This window comes from Pantherophis guttatus, chromosome 1, assembly GCF_059756535.1.
Source record: "Pantherophis guttatus breed Tessera chromosome 1, ASM5975653v1, whole genome shotgun sequence".
Lineage (NCBI taxonomy): Eukaryota > Metazoa > Chordata > Lepidosauria > Squamata > Colubridae > Pantherophis > Pantherophis guttatus.
In genome coordinates, this window is record NC_142063.1 from 11291291 (window position 1) to 11308886 (window position 17596).

At 45.2% G+C, this 17596-nt stretch overlaps 2 protein-coding genes across 2 annotated transcripts; both read right to left on the reverse strand.

The window, feature by feature from the left end:
• Positions 1 to 2910: 2910 nt before the first annotated feature.
• Positions 2911 to 4602, reverse strand: LOC117659605 (E3 ubiquitin-protein ligase RNF167-like). The gene has a single exon (XM_034407634.3). It carries the CDS (start codon positions 4340 to 4342, stop codon positions 3278 to 3280), a length of 1065 nt encoding a protein of 354 aa, XP_034263525.3. The 5' UTR covers positions 4343 to 4602; the 3' UTR covers positions 2911 to 3277.
• Positions 4603 to 14052: 9450 nt separating this feature from the next.
• On the reverse strand, positions 14053 to 15363 carry LOC117657055 (E3 ubiquitin-protein ligase RNF167-like). Its single transcript, XM_034405218.3, has one exon. The coding sequence runs from the start codon at positions 15056 to 15058 to the stop codon at positions 14147 to 14149; it is 912 nt and encodes a 303-aa protein (XP_034261109.2). The 5' UTR covers positions 15059 to 15363; the 3' UTR covers positions 14053 to 14146.
• Between the last annotated feature and the right edge of the window lie 2233 nt (positions 15364 to 17596).

Here is a 17596-nt window from a genome sequence, read left to right on the forward strand (position 1 = left end):
TTCTATTCTATTCTATTCTATTCTATTCTATTCTATTCTATTCTATTCTATTCTATTCTACTCTACTCTACTCTACTCTATTCCACTCCATTCCTCATCCATTTACTCCCTTCCCTTCCCTTCCTTCCCTTCCTTTCCCTTCCCTTCCCTTCCTTTCCTTTCCTTTCCTTCTCTTTCCTTCCCTTCCTTTCTTCCCTCCCTTCCCCTGCCTTCTCCTCCCCTCCCCTCCCCTCCCTTCCCTTTTCCTTCCTTCCCTTCCCTTCCCTTTCTTCCCTTCCCTTCCCTTCCTTCCCCTCCCCTTCCTTTCTTTCCTTCCTTTTCCTTCCTTCCCTTCTCTTTCCTATTTTCCTCTCCCTCTTCTCCCTCTTCCCAACATAAGAAGTCCAATCAAATAGAACCAGGAACTCCAGTGTTTTCTTCCCTTTCATCCTGAATCGTAAATAATCTGGAGAGATTTGGGGAATGTGCCAAGAAGAGTCCCCACCAAGGAACCGGCTGCCTGAATTCTGCACCCGATGACGTCAACCACAATTTCCAGGGTGAAATGAGGAACCCCTTTTTCTTCAAACCTATTTCTATGCCAGCGTCGACTAAAACTTTTTCTGGGACACCGCAGAACTACATGAAAATTAAGCTGTGGGGTGTAAAAATTAAACACTGAGATAAACACTACAACAGGTGAGACAATATAATATGATTCACAACAGAAGAAACAGTTGATATAATTTGAAAGCTGTGAGGGAAGCTTTGTTTTGCTTTCAGCAAGGTTTACATACCCTCATTCGGCTTCCAAACCAGTTTGTGAATTTTCTCCCAAACTATCAACTCCCCCAAAATCCAGTAATACATATCATTGGGTGTTTTTCTACAGTGTATGCTTTTCTCCATAATGTATATGTATGTTATATAAATTATTCTCCCAAAATGCTACAGTTTCTAAAGTTGGCTTTAGGTATGCAACTTTGAATTAGAGAAATATGTGCTGACATTTGTAGAAATGGAAATAAGAGGGAAGGGTATAGGAGGGAAGGAAAGGGAAGGGAAAGGAAGGAAAAAGAAGGGAAGAACAGAGGGGAAAAGAAGAGGAGAGGAGATGAGAGGAGAAGAGAGAAGGAAGAGAAGAGAAGAGAAAGGGATGGATGGATGGATCAAGTGGATGGATGGACTGTGAGGGGAGGGGAGAGGAGAGGAGAAGAGAGGAGAGAAGGGAAGGGAAGAAACGAGAAGAGAAGAGAAGAGAAGAGAAGAGACGAGATGAGACGAGACAGGAAGGGAAGGGAAGGGAAGGGAAGGGAAGGGAAGGGAAGAGAAGAGAAGAGAAGAGAAGAGAAGAGAAGAGAAGAGAAGAGAAGAGAAGAGAAGAGAAGAGAAGAGAAGAGAAAAGAGAAGCAAAAGGGATGGATGGATGGATCAAATGGATGGATGGATGGACTGTGAGGGAAGAGGAGAGGAGAGGAGAAGAGAGGCGGAGGGAAGGGAAGGGAAGGGAAGAGAAGAGAAGAGAAGAGAAGAGAAGAGAAGAGAAGAGAAGAGAGAAGAGAAGAGAAGCGAAAGGGATGGATGGATGGATCAAATGGATGGATGGATGGATTGTGAAGGAAGAGGAGAGGAGAGGAGAAGAGAGGCGGAGGGAAGGGAAGGGAAGGGAAGGGAAGGGAAGGGAAGAGAAGAGAAGAGAAGAGAAGAGAAGAGAAGAGAAGAGAAGAGAAGAGAAGAGAAGAGAAGCGAAAGGGATGGATGGATGGATTAAATGGATGGATGGATGGACTGTGAGGGAAGAGGAGAGGAGAGGAGAAGAGAGGCGGAGGGAAGGGAAGGGAAGGGAAGGGAAGGGAAGGGAAGGGAAGGGAAGGGAAGAGAAGAGAAGAGAAGAGAAGAGAAGAGAAGAGAAGAGAAGAGAAGAGAAGAGAAGAGAAGAGAAGAGAAGAGAAGAGAAAGGGATGGATGGATGGATGGATGGATGGATGGATGGATGGATGGATGGATCAGATGGATGGATGGATGGATGGACTGTGAGGAGAGGGAACATTCCTACATTAGGTTTCTTGGAACTTTTTGAGTCTAAATTTTCAGAAAAGAGGACCATTTAGGCAAGAAAACCAAATGCATAAATATAGAATAGGGGGTACCTGGCTCAACAATAGTAACTGTGAGGGGGATCTTGGAGTCCTAGTGGACAATCCCTTAACTATGAGCCAGCCGTGTGCAGCAGCTGCCAAAAAAGCCAACACAGTTCTAGGCTGCATCAACAGAGGGAGAGAATCAAGATCACATGAAGTGTTAATACCACTTTATAAGGCCTTGGTAAGGCCACATTTGGAAGACTGCATCCAGTTTTGGTCACCACGATGTAAAAAAGACGTTGAGACTCTAGAAAGAGTGCAGAGAAGAGCAACAAAGATGATTAGGGGATGATTGGAGGCTAAAACGTATGAAGAACGGTTGCAGGAACTGGGTATGTCTAGTTTAATGAAAAGAAGGACTAGGGGAGACGTGATAGCAGTGTTCTGATATCTCAGGGGCTGCCCCAAAGAAGAGGGAGTCAAGCTATTCTCCAAAGCACCTGAAGGCAGGACAAGAAGCAATGGGTGGAAACTAATCAAGGAGAAAAGCAACCTAGAATTTAGGAGGACTTTCCTGACAGTGAGAACAATCAACCAGTGGAACAACTTGCCTTCAGAAATTGCGAATGCTCCAACACTGGAAGTATTTAAGAAGAAATTGGACAACCATTTGTCTGAAGTGGTGTAGGGTTTCCTGCTTGAGCAGGGGGTTAGACTAGAAGACCTCTAAAGTCCCTTCCAGCTCTGTTATTTTGCTCAACTTGATCAGACAATACAAGAGCCCATTTCCGGGTTCCTGCTTCTTTACCAACATTTGAACCCCATCAAGAATCAGACCGGACCCAACTAAATAAACACTTTCTCTGTAATGTCTTGGCGCACATCACAAGGCTCATTCATTATCACCAGAATTATTAAGGTTATATCTCATTTTGAGCCACCGCCCTTTGGGCATAGATGTTCTAAAGATGTCCTCCACCACCACCTCACCCATGGTCTACTCATTCTTCTCTATCCTCCTCTATTCGAGTCGGCCGGTGGCTTTTCAGTAGCCGGGATGGTCCCAGGAGGACGATTCTGTCTGGTTGTCCAAGCTCAAAAGGTGTTTCTGAATAAACATTCTCCAGGAAACCAGCTTACTTTGATCGCTGTTGAGGTCTTCTTTCTTGATCTTCTTGTTGGGTTCCCCTGGCCTTTTTTTTTTCCCTTCGGGGTTAATTTTCAGAAATGGGAATGGCGTGGTTCTGCCAACAGGAGATGTGGTTGCAGGTTGGATATGGCTTGTTCTCAGTCAGCTCGCAACGTCCCACTGATTTCTCTTGTTGCCATAACCTCATCGCCATCAGATGGGTGACCACCATGACTTTCTGCATGCAGAGAGGACAGGTTTTATTCCTGGCTTGGGTGATGTGCCAGAGGTCAATACACCGGCTGTGAAAGGCGTGGGAACATGAGAGCACCTTCACACCGTCATACTGCATGTAGCGGTCTAAGCAAATGGCGCATTCTTGGTATTTGGAGCCGGTCAAGGAAATATGGACAGGTTCCTTCTCGTGTTGTCGGAGAAGGCAACGGTTCTTCCTCTTTCTTTTGCTCCAGGATAGATAGTGCTCCGTCAGCATCATGGCAATAAAGGTGGCGGACACGGTAAGGCAGACAATCCAACAGGTGTAGAACATGGCAATCTGGCAGCAAAAGCCAGCTGGCTGGAGGAGACACTGGCAGGGACTTCGGACCACCTCGAGACGGTCCGAAGTCGTGGAAGCAACTTTCCAGGCGAAATGAAAATATTCGTGCCTGGGGAGGGCGAGAAGAGATTTCCCAGAGCGGTGAAGATGTTTGAGGATTTTTGCTGTCTCTTGTGCGGAGAACACGGCTGGGATGTGAAGGTGCCACTTGGCGCCCGGCTCACTCACCATGTTCTCCAGCATCTGGGAACTCACGTTGTGCACGATGGCGGTGTGGGAGCCCACTTGTTGGGCGTGAAGGATCTTCTTGGAGAAAGAGCAATTGTGTTGACGGAAGAGGACCACAAGGAGGGTCGAAGACGGAGGTGGCCCTTGGATGCGATGGTAGGGGTTCAAGGGCTTCACCTTCACCCAAAGGCCCCGGAGTCCTTCAGGAGGGAGCAGGGGCTGAAAGAAAGCTGGTAGGACCCCAACGTCAAGTGAGGTGGAGTTAGGGTTGCAAGTGGCATGGCTGAAGGCCTTGATGGAGATGACTTGGAGAATCAAGAACAGGGTAACCATGTGCCAAGGCCATGAAAATGGAAATCTCATGCTGGTTGAAGGTCCTGGAGATCTTAGCAGGGGCTTAGTCCTCCTTGAAGGTCAACAGGGTAGATTTGCAACCGAAGGGATAAACGCTCTGTAGAGCTGTAGCTTCTGGATGGCTGAGCTTCCATAGATTCAAGAGCTAGAGGTGAAGTTGACATATAGATCGGGGTCTTCTCGATCTCCTCCCTTCTCAGCAGGCGTGGCCTGCTGGTTGCTGCCAAACGATTGCTCTGCTCTTCCTCCAGGTGACCTTCAAGATGTTTCTTCAATTGGTCCTTTGTGACCTCATCATGCTGCTTTTCCCACCATTTCTCCCTGGCTTCCCTTACCTCCCATGGCTTCTGGGAACTAGTGAGATAAGCCTAATTCTTCTGCCATGGGAACTGGAAGTGGTTAACATCTTTGGGGAGTTAACTATATGGAGAACTATTCTTCCACCATTGGTAACCTTCACCAGAAAAAGAAATCCATTAATCCTCCTCCTTTTTCTCATTCTCTTTCTCTCCTCCTTCTCTTTCTCCTTCTTCTCCTCCTCCTTCTCCTCCCATTCTTCTCCTTCTCCTCCGCTTCCTTCTCCTCTCCCTCCTCTTTCTCTTTCTTTCTCCTCCTCCCCACTTTCTCCTTCTCCTTCTCTCTTCCTCCCCAACTTTTTCCTACTTCACCTTCTCCTTCTCCTCCTCCTCCCTTCTTTTCTTTCTCCTCCTGTTCCTTCTCCTCCCCCCCCATTCTTTTCTTTTCTTTTTTTTCTTTCTTTTTTTTCCTCTTTCTTTCTCCTCCTCCCCCTCCCCTGACTTCTCCTCTGAAATGGTACAGGGTTTCCTGCCTGAGCAGAGGGTTGGACTAGAAAACCTCTAAGGTCCCTTCCAACTGTTATTCTATTCTATTCCATTCCATTCCATTCCATTCCATTCCATTCCATTCCATTCCATTCCATTCCATTCCATTCTATTCTATTCTATTCCCTCTCCTTCTCCTCTTTTCCTCCCCATCTTTCTTCTTTTTCTTTCACCCATCCACCTCCTCTTCCTCACTCTTCCCATTCCCCTCTTCCAGGGGTGAAATGCTCCTGGTTCGGACCAGATCACCCAATCCGGTAGCGATGGTGGCGGGTGGTTCGGAGAACCGGTAGCAAAAATCCCTGCGCCCCCCCCCCCATGCCCAGCTGAGCTGCACAATCATCAGAGGCTTTTTTTTTTTTTTACTTTTAAAAGTATTTTTTCTACAACCTCTTCCAACGAAAAAATGCTTTTAAAAGTAAAAAAAAAAAGCCTCTGATGATCGCACGGCTCAGCTGGGATCGTCAGAGGCTTTTCAAAGCATTTTTTTGTGCAACCTCTTGGCCAAAGAGGTGGTAAAAAAAATGCTTTGAAAAGTCTCTGACGATCCCAGCTGAGTTGCCTGATTGTCAGAGAGGTATTTTTTAAAAAGCCTCTCTGACGATCCCAGCTGAGTTGCCTGATCGGCAGAGGCTTTTCAAAGCATTAGAAAAAAATGTTTTTAAAAGTAAAAAAAACAAAAAAAAGTTGGCCACTCCCACCCAGTCACATTACCCCACCCACCCCCAGCCATGCCCACAGAACCGGTAGTAACAAATTTTACATTTCACCCCTGCCCTCTTCCTCCCATTCTTCTCTTCCTTCTCCTTCACCATTTCTTCTCTTATTATTTCTTTGTTAGCAGCGGCTGTTAGCGGCTACTCTTGAAAACATCCCACTGGAGAAATTTCTTTATGGTTCTTCTTCTCCAGAATTATTGGATAGTCCAGGCAGATTTTAGAGATGAGTGTGTGCAGTGAGTTGCTCGTCTCCACGCTCCTTGGCCCCTGCGTCCAAAAAAAAACCCCGCCGAGGCCAAGAATTTCCCTTAGAAGAATTTCATTCCTGTTCTTTTCTTCTGTTGGAAGACATGTCCATCTGGGTTCAGTTCCAAGTGAACCCAGAAACATGGAGGCTGCTTGGAAAGATGGTTTAATGGTGGACAGGACCACATGGTTTTGAGGTCCTGGGCAAAACGAGCACATGAAATGGAGAGAGGGGTATATTTATACACTCTCTTGAGTCCCGCCTTGGAGTTTCCTGTTCCTGTACAAGAAATGTATCCCATTGGCTGTCAGACTCCCAGGGGGCGGGAGGTCTTAGCTAACTTTGTAGGTTGCCTGTGTCCCAGGCCTGGTTGAGTCTTGCTGGGTGATGAGGTAATGAAGGGGCTTTGGGCAATTCCTATGATGGCTTAATGGCTTTATCCTGGTTTGGATTTTGAGTGAAGGTTAATCCCATCATGTCCTGAGGGCTATTGTCTTTTGTGTTGTAGATAAGCTGGCCCAGCCTTTTTCTTGTAGATAGGTTGGCACCAAAATATCTGCTCGAGGGGTGGGGGGGCAGGGAACTGAGGCTCTGAGTTTGTCTTTAGAAACATCTTTCTCCTTTAGGGAAAATATAATATTCTGCCTTTTTAATATTTCCTAGAATATTTCATTTTCCTAGGAGACGGGTGGGTGCTAACTTCCTACACTTCTTAAAGAACTTCCAGAGCAATTTTTGGTCTGGCATAAGGAATGAGCTTCAACTGATAGAAAAATGCAGGGAAATATCTGTGTGCAGAGCAATTTGGAATGCTTTGGACATCTGCATTACTTGCTCCCCCACCCCCACCCAAGGACAGGAACGTAATTTATGAATTTGGGGTCAAAATGCTCACTTTTTCCCATGACAATTAGGGAGTGTTTTCCTTGCGCCAAATAAACAAGATTGCAAAATTATCTTGGAAGGAGGGTAAATAATGCAGGATGAACGTTCTCGCAAGGACCTTACATTTTTGCAGTCCTCCGGCACAGAACTACCGGTTCTATGGGCATGGCTTATTTTGTGGGGGTGGCTTGGTGGTGGGGGTAATGTGACTGGGTGGGCATGGCCAACTTTTTTTTTTTTTACTTTTAAAAGCATTTTTTCTACAACCTTAAGAGGTTGCAGAAAAAAAATGCTTTTAGGAGCCTCTGACAATCAGGCAACTCAGCTGGGATCACCAGAAGCTTTTAAAGGCATTTTTTTCCCTACAACCGAAGAGGTTGCAGAAAAAAAATGCTCTTAAAAGCCTCTGACCATCCCAGCTGAGCCGTGCGATCATCAGAGCCTTTTTTTTTACTTTTAAAAGCATTTTTTCGGCCGAAGAGGTTGTAGAAAAAATGTGTTTAAAAGTAAAAGAAAAAGCCTCTGATGAGGTGGGCGGGACCGGGGACCGGTTCGGGGGTGTGGCCAGCCAATGTTATTACCGGTTCTCCGAACTATTACAAATTTTTATTATCGGTTCTTGCGAACCGGTGCGAACCGGGAGCAATCCACCACTGCCTCCGATGTTGTAAAATGACGGGGGAAGAAAGAGAAGACGGGGAAGGAAATATGGATGGTAAATTTTCTTTCAATCCCTCCTCTCTTTCTTCATCCTGTCCCCACTAAAATTAGAAGCCATTTTCTGACCTTTCTTTCCACAGTCTTCCCCCTATAGGGAATGTTTGAGTTCATAGTTTAAAAGTCTGGCACTGATCCCAGATTTTTTTAAAAAGACACTTGGATTAGGGGGAAAAATAATGGAATGCTAAATTGCATTCATGTCTACCAGATAGAACATCATGTGTTTTTAATCAGGATTAAAGGAAGGAAATAACAGAATGACAGAGTTGGAAGGGACCTTGGAGGTCTTCTAGTCCAACCCCCTGCCCAGACAGGAAACCAGTGGTGAAATTGATAACCATATCTGTTGGCGAGCGTTGCCCTAGCTCATCATGCGCGCGCCGGCTAACTGATTTTTGGACCTTCTGGGCCCACCCACCGGAAGTCAGAAAAAGGGCTGTTTCCGGCCTCTGGAGGGCATCTGGGAGGGTGGGGAAAGCTGTTTTTGCCCTCCCCAGGTTCCTAGAAAGCCTCTGGAGCCTGGGGAGGGTGAAAAACAGGCCTACCGGGCTCACTGTACCATAAGCAAGGGGAGCATGGGGGGGGGGGTCGTGTGCACATGCACGGGGGGCGGGGAGCATTGAATTATGGGTGTGGGCATGCGTGTGAGCGAGCCCCCTCACTCCCCCCATTTTTGGCACGCGACGGCAAAAAGGTTAGCCATCACTGGTGTAGACAATCAGTTAAATACAGGCAGTCCTCAACTTACGACCACCATTGAGCCCGACATTTATGTTGTTAAGCAAGAAATTTGTTAAGTGAGTTTGGCCCCCATTGGACGACTTTCCTTGCCACGTTTGTTAAGCGAATCACTTCACAATTAGTTAAATTAACAAAGCAGTTAAACTAGTCACACGGTTGTTAAGTGAAACTGGTTTCCTCATTGACTTTGCTTTGTCCGAAGGTCACGCGAGCCCCTTTTGCAAACTTGTGACAAGCAAACTTGTGACTTAACAACTGCCGTGATTCCCTTAACAAATGAGGCGAGAAAAATCGTAAAATGGGGCAATGCTCACTGAACAAATTTCTCACTTAACAACATAAATTTTGGGCTGAATTGTGGTCGTAAATCAAGGACTCCTGCCTTGAGCTGGAAGGTTGGACTAGAAGACTTTTGTGGCCCCTTCCAGCCCTATGACTCTATGTTCAATGCATGGGTGGGTTCTATTTATCTTTACTACTGGTTCACATCTGCACATGCACAGATCACCTATGATAACATCCGGGTCAGTGGGCGGAGCCTCTGCCGGTTTTACTACCGGTTCTTGCGAACCGGTTCAAACCGGGGGCAACCCACCACTGGTTCAATGTCAGGTTCCAAGAATCAGGATCAGACATTAAATTTCAATTCAGAAGATTTATTGCTGAAGTCTATACACAAGAATCTAGTTGACTAAGGGTCAAAACTAAACTGATACTACGTAAGAATTAAGGGAATTCAAGAGGGGGCTGAACTTGGGTTGCTTGTGGCAACGTAAGGATTCTAGACTGGTTACTCTCTTCACTCCACCCCTGGTTCTGCCTCTTCTTCTTCTATAAATTATGAAGAAAACAATTATATCTGGTTGCCCTTACTGGTCTTTTGAATGAATTGACGCAGCGTTTTTGTTTTCCTTACCGAAGCGTTGAGCCATGGAGATTGTATTCTATTGAGATGTGGTGATAAGTTATTAAAATTGTTTTTATCTGCTGGGGTGAAAGAAGTTACTTTTTTTTTCTTTTTTCCCTTCCTTCCCCCTTTTTTTGGTCCTTTCAAACCCCTCTCCCTTTTGTGTGTGTTTTTCTGTTTGTATTTCTTTTTTGCAAATTGTGTTGACTTTTATTATTTATTTATTTATTTATTTATTTATTTATTTATTTATTTGTCATATTTCTATGCCGCCCACTCTCTGAGGACTCTGGGCGGCTTACACCAAAGACAGTATACTAAATAGCATATTGCCCCCAACAATCTGGGTCCTCATTTTACCCACCTCGGAAGGATGGAAGGCTGAGTCAACCTTGAGCCAGTGAGATTTGATCTGCTGATCTGCTGAACTAGCAGCCAGCTGAAGTAGCTGCAGTACTGCACTCTAATCACTGCGCCACCTTGGCTTACATGTATTATTCTGACTAAAATTATTTGGGGGTGGGGTGGGGAAATTGTCAGTATGTTCATGAACTGGAATAGGGCATAGCAACAGGTCAGCCAATGAGGGCTGTTTGGTAACTGAAACATAGTATTTGTTGTATTGGGCCATAGAGATAGTGTGGAGCCTGGGCGTGGCTTAACTGTTCTGTATATAAGCTTGAGGGCACTAGCTTTTCCCTCCTCCATTTTCTCTTCTCCATTTTGTGCTTCCATTTTGTGCTGCATTCGTACTTGCTATTTCTCCTCTCTACAACGTGGAAAAACCTACAAGGGTATATTGTATGCCTTATGTGATGTTATGTATATATATAAAGACGTTTTGAATCCTGCTGAATTGTCTGATTGTGTGTGCTGCAGTAAACTCTTTGACAAAACCCCCATAAATGTACTCACAAAAGGATATGCCTTTTGAAGGAATACCAAGCTTGGTCAAAATTGGTTTGTGATTTTTAATTTTGGGGCCAAATTTATATATATTTTAATTGTTTTTTTAATATTTGTATTTCATGTTCTTAATTCTGGCTGTACACCGCCCTGAGTCCTCAGGGAGAAGGGCGGTATATAAATTGGAAATTAAAAAAAAAAAAAAAGTGAATTGTATGAAGTTGGAAAACAAGCAAAATATCCAGCACCAAGTCTTGGTGACTTCACAACCACAACTGCTTAGTTATCTTAGTTAACATTACAGAAACAGTTTAACGCACCTTCTTCTAGGATAATTTTGTGCGATTTCTCAGTTTAGCTGATGGCATGGGGATCTCCTAGTGGTCTCCTTTCCATACCTTAACCAATTGCAGCCAAATTCACTTAGGGGTTGCTCGTTTGTTGGGCCCAGTGCAACCTTGAATGATGTGTTTCCAATTCTTTCTTAATGCACAATAAAAGGATTCACGAACATGAAGACGAAAACAGTGGAAAGTCGTTGCAATATTAAACTAGGAATGGGAAGTCTAGAACATTCTACTCCCTTCTCGGTGCCAGAAGCTCATTGGCTGACTTTGGGCAAGACCCTCCTTCTCAGTCCAAGAGCCAATCAGATGCAGTAGGGAGCTGAACTAGGAGGTGGAACGCCTAGGTTTCTAGCCCCCCCAACCTCAGCCTCCAAACCTCATTGGCTGACTTTGGGTTAGTCCCTCCCTCTGTGTCCGACCTACCTCAAAGGGTTGTTGTGTGATTTATAAAGCTGATTATAGGACCTGAAGAAAAGGCGAGAAATAGATTTAACTTTTCATAACTACAGGTAGTCCTCGACTTACGACCACAGCTGGCGCCTAAAATTCACGAATTCTGCCCCGTTTTATGACCTTTCTTGCCACCGTTGTTAAGTGAATCACTGCAGTTGTTAACTTAGTAACAAGGTTGTTAAGTGAATCTGGATTCCCCGTTGTCAGAAGGTCGCAAGAGGAGATCACATGACCCTGGGAGGCAGTAACCGTCATAAATAGGAGTCAGGTGCCATGTGCCTGAATTTTGGTCATGTGACCATGGGGATGCTGCAACGGTCATAAGTGTGAAAAAATGGCCACTTTTTTTCAATGACATTGTAACTCTGAACAGTCATTAAACGAATTATTGTAAGTGAATATTACTATTGTAAGAGGATTGTGAATAGTCTTTAAGCTGCAAAGGATTCCAATGTTTTTCATTCCAAGAGTATCTTCTGAACTCTAAATTCACAATTACCTAGGATGGCATCGGAGCTACAGGAAGGGCTGCCAATACGAATTAAGTAACCACAGAGTGGGTGGGGGGGAATGGATTTGCATGCCAAAGCACCCTCAACAGACTTCAGATGCAACCGGCAACAGTTGAGTTTCACCCCTAAAGTAAGTCACAGATTTGCCGAGCGGTGCAGAAAAAGGAACATAATTCATGTCATTTACAGGAATTTATCTCTTTGGCATCGTTGTGTGATTACTCAGATGGCATAAAACCAAGCAAATGATGTAAATTAATCCTGCAAATTCATATTTGGGGGAGGTTGGTCTCCAATCGCTACCTTTCCACAATTAGTTCAGGCTCCGTTCTGTTCCTGTTCTACTCTACTCTACTCTACTCTACTCTACTCTACTGTACTCTACTCTACTCTACTCTACTCTACTCTACTCTACTCCTCTTCCCTTCCCTTCCCTTCCCTTCCCTTCCCTTCCCTTCCCTTCCCTTCCCTTCCCTTCCCTTCCCTTCCTTTCTATTCTATTCTGTTCTGTTCTATTCTGTCATGTCATGTCCTGTCCTGTCTGTTCCTATTCCTATTCCTATTCCTATTCCTACTCCATTATTATTATTTATTATCCTTATTTATAAAATTTGTATGCCGCCCTATTTCCAAGGACTCAGGGCGGCTCACACAACAATCAACCATTCTTATTCCTATTCCTATTCCTATTCCTATTCCTATTCCTATTCCTATTCCGTTCCGTTCCGTTCCGTTCCGTTCCGTTCCGTTCCGTTCCGTTCCGTTCCATTCCATTCCATTCCATTCCATTCCATTCTATTCTATTCTATTCTATTCTATTCTATTCTATTCTATATTCTACCCTACCCTACCCTACCCTACCCTACCCTATCCTATATCCTATCCTATCCTATCCTATCCTATCCTATCCTATCCTATCCTATCCTATCCTATCCTATCCTATCCTATCCTATCCTATCCTATCCTATATCCTATCGATTTCTAATTATTTCTATCCTGTTCTACTCAACTCCTATTTCTACTCTAGTCTGCTTTATTTCTGTCTCTACTTCTATTCTACTGATATGCCTCAACCGATCACCACAATTGGGACCGGAATTTCCATTACCCTACTGAGCAAAGCAATTGTTAAGTGAGTTACACCCATTTTACCACGTCACCCCTAGTCCTTCTCTCCCATAGACTAGACCACATATCATCAAACTGCCAAGGCTGAGGAACACTCCTTTAACCATACAATAAATGTAGAGTTAGTACTTATAGTTGTGCTTCTTGCCTGGATTAGCTCGAAGGGCTAACACTGGGAGAGAAGAAGCAAGGTGTTTACGAAGAAAGGAACATGAAGGATTAGTTGGTTTTTTTCAAATCCTATCTAGCCTCTGATTTTGCATCACAACCCATACAGGTAGTCCTCGACTTACAACAGTTCATTTGTCAACCCTGGAGCCATCTTTGAACATCTTCAGGGTTGCCACAGTGAGGCTGGATGGAGCTGTGGGAAAGGGAGATGGGAGAGTAGAGATAGCTGGGGGAACATGTAGCCAAAATAACATTCTTTTTTTCTGGGAATCAAGGACACTTTCACCAGCACCTGGAGAGGCCTGGATGGGAGACATCCAGGATGGGGAGAGATACCTGATCCTGATGCCCCTGATTGGGGCATGTGATGGCTGTGTGTAATGGGGGTGAAGAACTTTGGGCTTTGAACTGGGTGGGGAAAACCTGGCGAACTTCAGAGTCGGGCTTTCACCAGCTGTGCCAATATGACATGCCTAATAAATCTATACTTTAGCCTTGGAGTTTTGATTTCAATTGGGCTGTTGGAACCATGGCATCATTTAGTGACCGTTCAAAGCTACAATGGCACTGAAAAAAGTGACTAATGACCACTTTGCACACTTACAACCATTGCACCATCCCCACGGTCACGTGACCAAAATTCAGATCCTTGTCAACTGACTCACATTTATAATGATCAGTGTCCCAGGGGTCATGTGATCTCCTATTGCGATCCTCTGACAAGTAAAGACAACAGAGAAGCCAGATTCACTTAATAACCATGCTATTAGCTTAACAACTACAGTGATTCACTTAAGAACTGTGGCAAAAAGGTCGTAAAATGGGCCAAACCCACTTAACAAATGTTTCACTTAACAACAGAAATGTTGGGCTCAATTGTGATTGTAAGTCGAGGACTACCTTTAATAGTTTCTGAATGTCCTTCCTTATTTCAAGAGCTGCTACCCATCCATTCGGTTTATTCTTTCTTAGCAACTTTCTGTCTGTGGATGATATGATATGATAGTGATGATGAGAATGACGATGATTTTCAAAAAGCCAAGATACAGCTAAATGGACCTCCTGACCACATCCCCACCCTGTTCTTTTCTGACCATCGAAACCCCAAATTCCTAAAAGACAACATGCACAATGACCACAATTGGGAAGAATTGTGTTGTTTCTCCGTCCCCACCCCTCCCATTGGATCTGGAGGTCCATCTCCATTTCTTCTCAACTGCATCTCTGTCATCTCCCTAGATTGCATTGTTAACCTTCTGCTTGCAGATTGGGCACGTCTTGCCAGCCATGGGTTGGATGAGTAACCAGGTGTTGATACAGGTAGCGTGAAAGACATGGGTGCAGGGAAGAACCTTCAGCCGGTCACCTGCTTCATACTCCCCCATGCAGATTACACAGGTGTCATACCTGTCACCATGTTTGAAAGTCTTCACTCGGATGCCTTGGTTGGGCCGGCCCCATTTCACCCAACTGACCAGTAGCAAGAAGCTGGTCCCCATGCTGAGGCTGATGAGCAACCCAAATTCCTGTAGGACTTTGAGGAACAGTTGTTGAGTACAATAACCTGGCCAGATCGGCAGGTCATAGACAGCTAATTCCCAAAGAGCCGCATATGTTTCATCCGAGCAGGAATTGTAATAACTCTGGGGTACCACCACCATAATTTGGGCATCCTTTGCGGAATGAACTTGCCTTCTTAAAAGTTTAGAAGATGTCCGTCCGATAAACAACGACGGGATAACGATCGGCAGTCTTGTCTCTTCCATGCTGACCGCCATGTTCACCAAGAAATCAGAACACAAGTTGTAGATGATAGCTGCCCGGTATCCAGCTTCCTGGGCATGGAAAACTTTAAGATTGAAGGAACAGTCGTATCGGCGGATGAGGGCGACGAAGCCAGAAGGAGTCCGGTTCGATATCGGGGCTGCTTTTATAGGGTGACAAGCATTGGCAGGCACCGTTTCAAGTAGGTAACCCTTGAGACCAGTTACAGGCACGGGTGGACCAAAACAGGCTGGGGCTGCGTTAAAATCCATACAGGTGTCATTCTGCTTGTACACCAGATGAACGAACGGTTTGGCCAAGGCGGTCTCGAGAAACAAGGAAATGGTCACTAGCAGAGGAAGAGGTTCCAGCAAGCCCCACATGGTGGAGATCGCTTTCTCCAGACACAATGGATGGAAGATGGAGAGAGAGAGAGACCGGTGGAGTATCTAGATTTCAACCCCTTGGCATTTTGGAAAGCTGGTGAGGGAGCCGCTGAGGCCACGTCAACCAAGCGACGGTCTTCAAGAGCAGACAGCAGAGGTCTCCTTCCTTTTCTTGAAATTATGAAACTCAAGTTCTCTCGACCACAGTGATACCACACTTTTTTCACCACAGGGCATGTGGCTCTCGCCTTCCTCCCCACCCCCAGGTGTAGTAGTTTGAACCAGCCCACTCCCTTGTGACATCACTCCCTCATTGCTTGGGCTACTATCTCTGAGCGGCAAGGAGAGAAGAAGGACTGATGTGTACTTAAACATAACAGGTAAAAGTAAAGATAAAACTTTCCCCTTTCCAGTTGTTAAGAATCCAAATTAGAATAACAGAGTTGGAAGGGACCTTGTAGGTCATCTAGTCCAACCCACTGCCCAAGCCTCTAAGATCCGTCTCACAGTTACTGTTATTATTATTGCTATTGTGTCTGACTTTAGGGAGTGGTGCTCATCTCCATTTCTTGGACAAGGGACACAGCATTTTCCAAAGACATTTTCCATTGTCATATTAGCCAGCATGACTGTATATCTACAGCGAAATTTCGGGCTCAATTGTGGTCGTAACTCAAGGACTGCCTGTAATTTGTTATTTTACGATGTTCTCAGCTATCACGGGGCAGTAACATGGGTGGCATACAAATTTACTATAGAAATATATGTTGGGCTGAATTGTGGTCGTAAGTTGAGGTACTGCCTATAATCAGTTCCAATTTGGGGAACCTCCAGACATGTTGACTTCATTTCCCAGAATTCCCTCACCTGCTTGATCATTGAATGAACATTCTGGAAGTTGTCTATGGAGATTCTCGGCCATTCAGATCATGGCTATCCCAAAGGTGCTTTTTTCAAGAGGCAACTGGACTTTCTTTGTTTGTCTTTGAAGACATTTCGCTTCTTATCCAAGAAGCTTCTTCCGGTCTCACTGAATGGTGGGAGAAAGAAGGATTTATACTCCTTGCAGACAGCTGGTCATTTGCATCCTTTGAGAGAGTCTTTGAGGTCACTTGGGGGTTTCTTTGTGTCCTCAGGGTCACCTGAGTGGTGCAAATGGGTGTGGAGCCTCCTTGGAACTGCTGAAAGGACTGTGTTGTAAACAGGAGATAGATGATTTCGTACCCCTCCCCCTCCGTTGAGAGAGGGCTGTTCGATTTTGACATAGATGGCTTTGACCCCTCTTTCAAACCAAGTGGCCTCAACGACTCTCTCAAAGGATGCAAACGACCAGCCGTCTGCAAGGAGTATAGATCCTTCCGTTCTCCGCCGTTCAGTCAGAGCCGAAGAAGCTTCTTGGATGAGAAGCGAAACCTCTTCAAAGAAAAACCAGAAAGTCCAGTTGCCTCTTGAAGAAAAAAAAAAAACACCTTTGGGAAATTCTGGGAGTTGAAGTCCACTTATTCAGAAGCTGGCCGTCCTGGGAAACATTGCATTTATGAAATGCCATCGAAATGTCAGGAGGCGGGATTGACTTCTAGGCTTCCACCTCCCACCTTAATATTATTCATTGAGCTGTACTAATATTCATTATTTTCTACAGAGCTTGTACGGGAGTTAACTTCTCCCCTGTTTCCAGTAAAATCCTGCTACGTAACTTGCCTTCGAAGCAATAACTGCTCTTGGTTCATGGTTACAGATTGCTCCTCGAGTAAGGAACTAATAGGTTTTGTGAATTGTATGCATCTCGTAAGAATATACTCTGGATAGTTCGGGTGCCTCTTTGAATCCTGAACTGCTGAGCAAGCATTTTTTCCTGTTCTGTGTGTCGACTTTTTCTCAATAAATTAAAACAGTGTGCCGGTTGGCCCAACATTGCTATCCGATCTTTTCTGGACCCGCCATCTTTTCCTGAGCGATGATCTTCCCATATACAGGTCGTCCTCGAGTTACAGCCACTCATTTCTGCAACGGTTTGACGTCACGGCGGCACGGAAAGCAGGGACTTCCAAGTGATCCTGGCCCTTAGCAACCGTCCCAGAAATCCCGAGGACCCCTGATCAAAATTTGGGCAACCAGCTTGTATTGTTGATGGTTTGAGCATCCTGGGGTCATGTGATCACCCTGTGTGACCTTCCCGGCTTCCTTCCAAAAAAGCAAAGTCAATAAGGGGAAGACGGATTTGCTTAACGACTGTGACTCGCTTAACGACTGCAGTGATTTGTGAACAGCCATGGCCAAAAAGGTTGTAAATTCAAGCGTGACTCATTTAACAACCGCCTGGCTCAGAGGTGGGCGTCACATACTGTAGCAACCGGTTGCCCCAGCACCGGAAAAGTGAGTGAGCGCTTGTGCACGCTCGCTTCGCTAGCGCTTGTGCCATCCACACATGAGTGCACCGTCACAAAACACAGCAATTCGCTCGTGTGCGTGACCGGCATTGAGCCAGGTCGCCACTACCGGTTACCACGAACCGGTCTGAACCGGCTGAATACC

Bases quoted from the DNA above. Each gene is read 5' to 3' on its own strand.
- LOC117659605 (XM_034407634.3), bottom strand. From the start codon at position 4,342: ATGAGATTTCCATTTTCATGGCCTTGGCACATGGTTACCCTGTTCTTG.
- LOC117657055 (XM_034405218.3), bottom strand. From the start codon at position 15,058: ATGTGGGGCTTGCTGGAACCTCTTCCTCTGCTAGTGACCATTTCCTTG.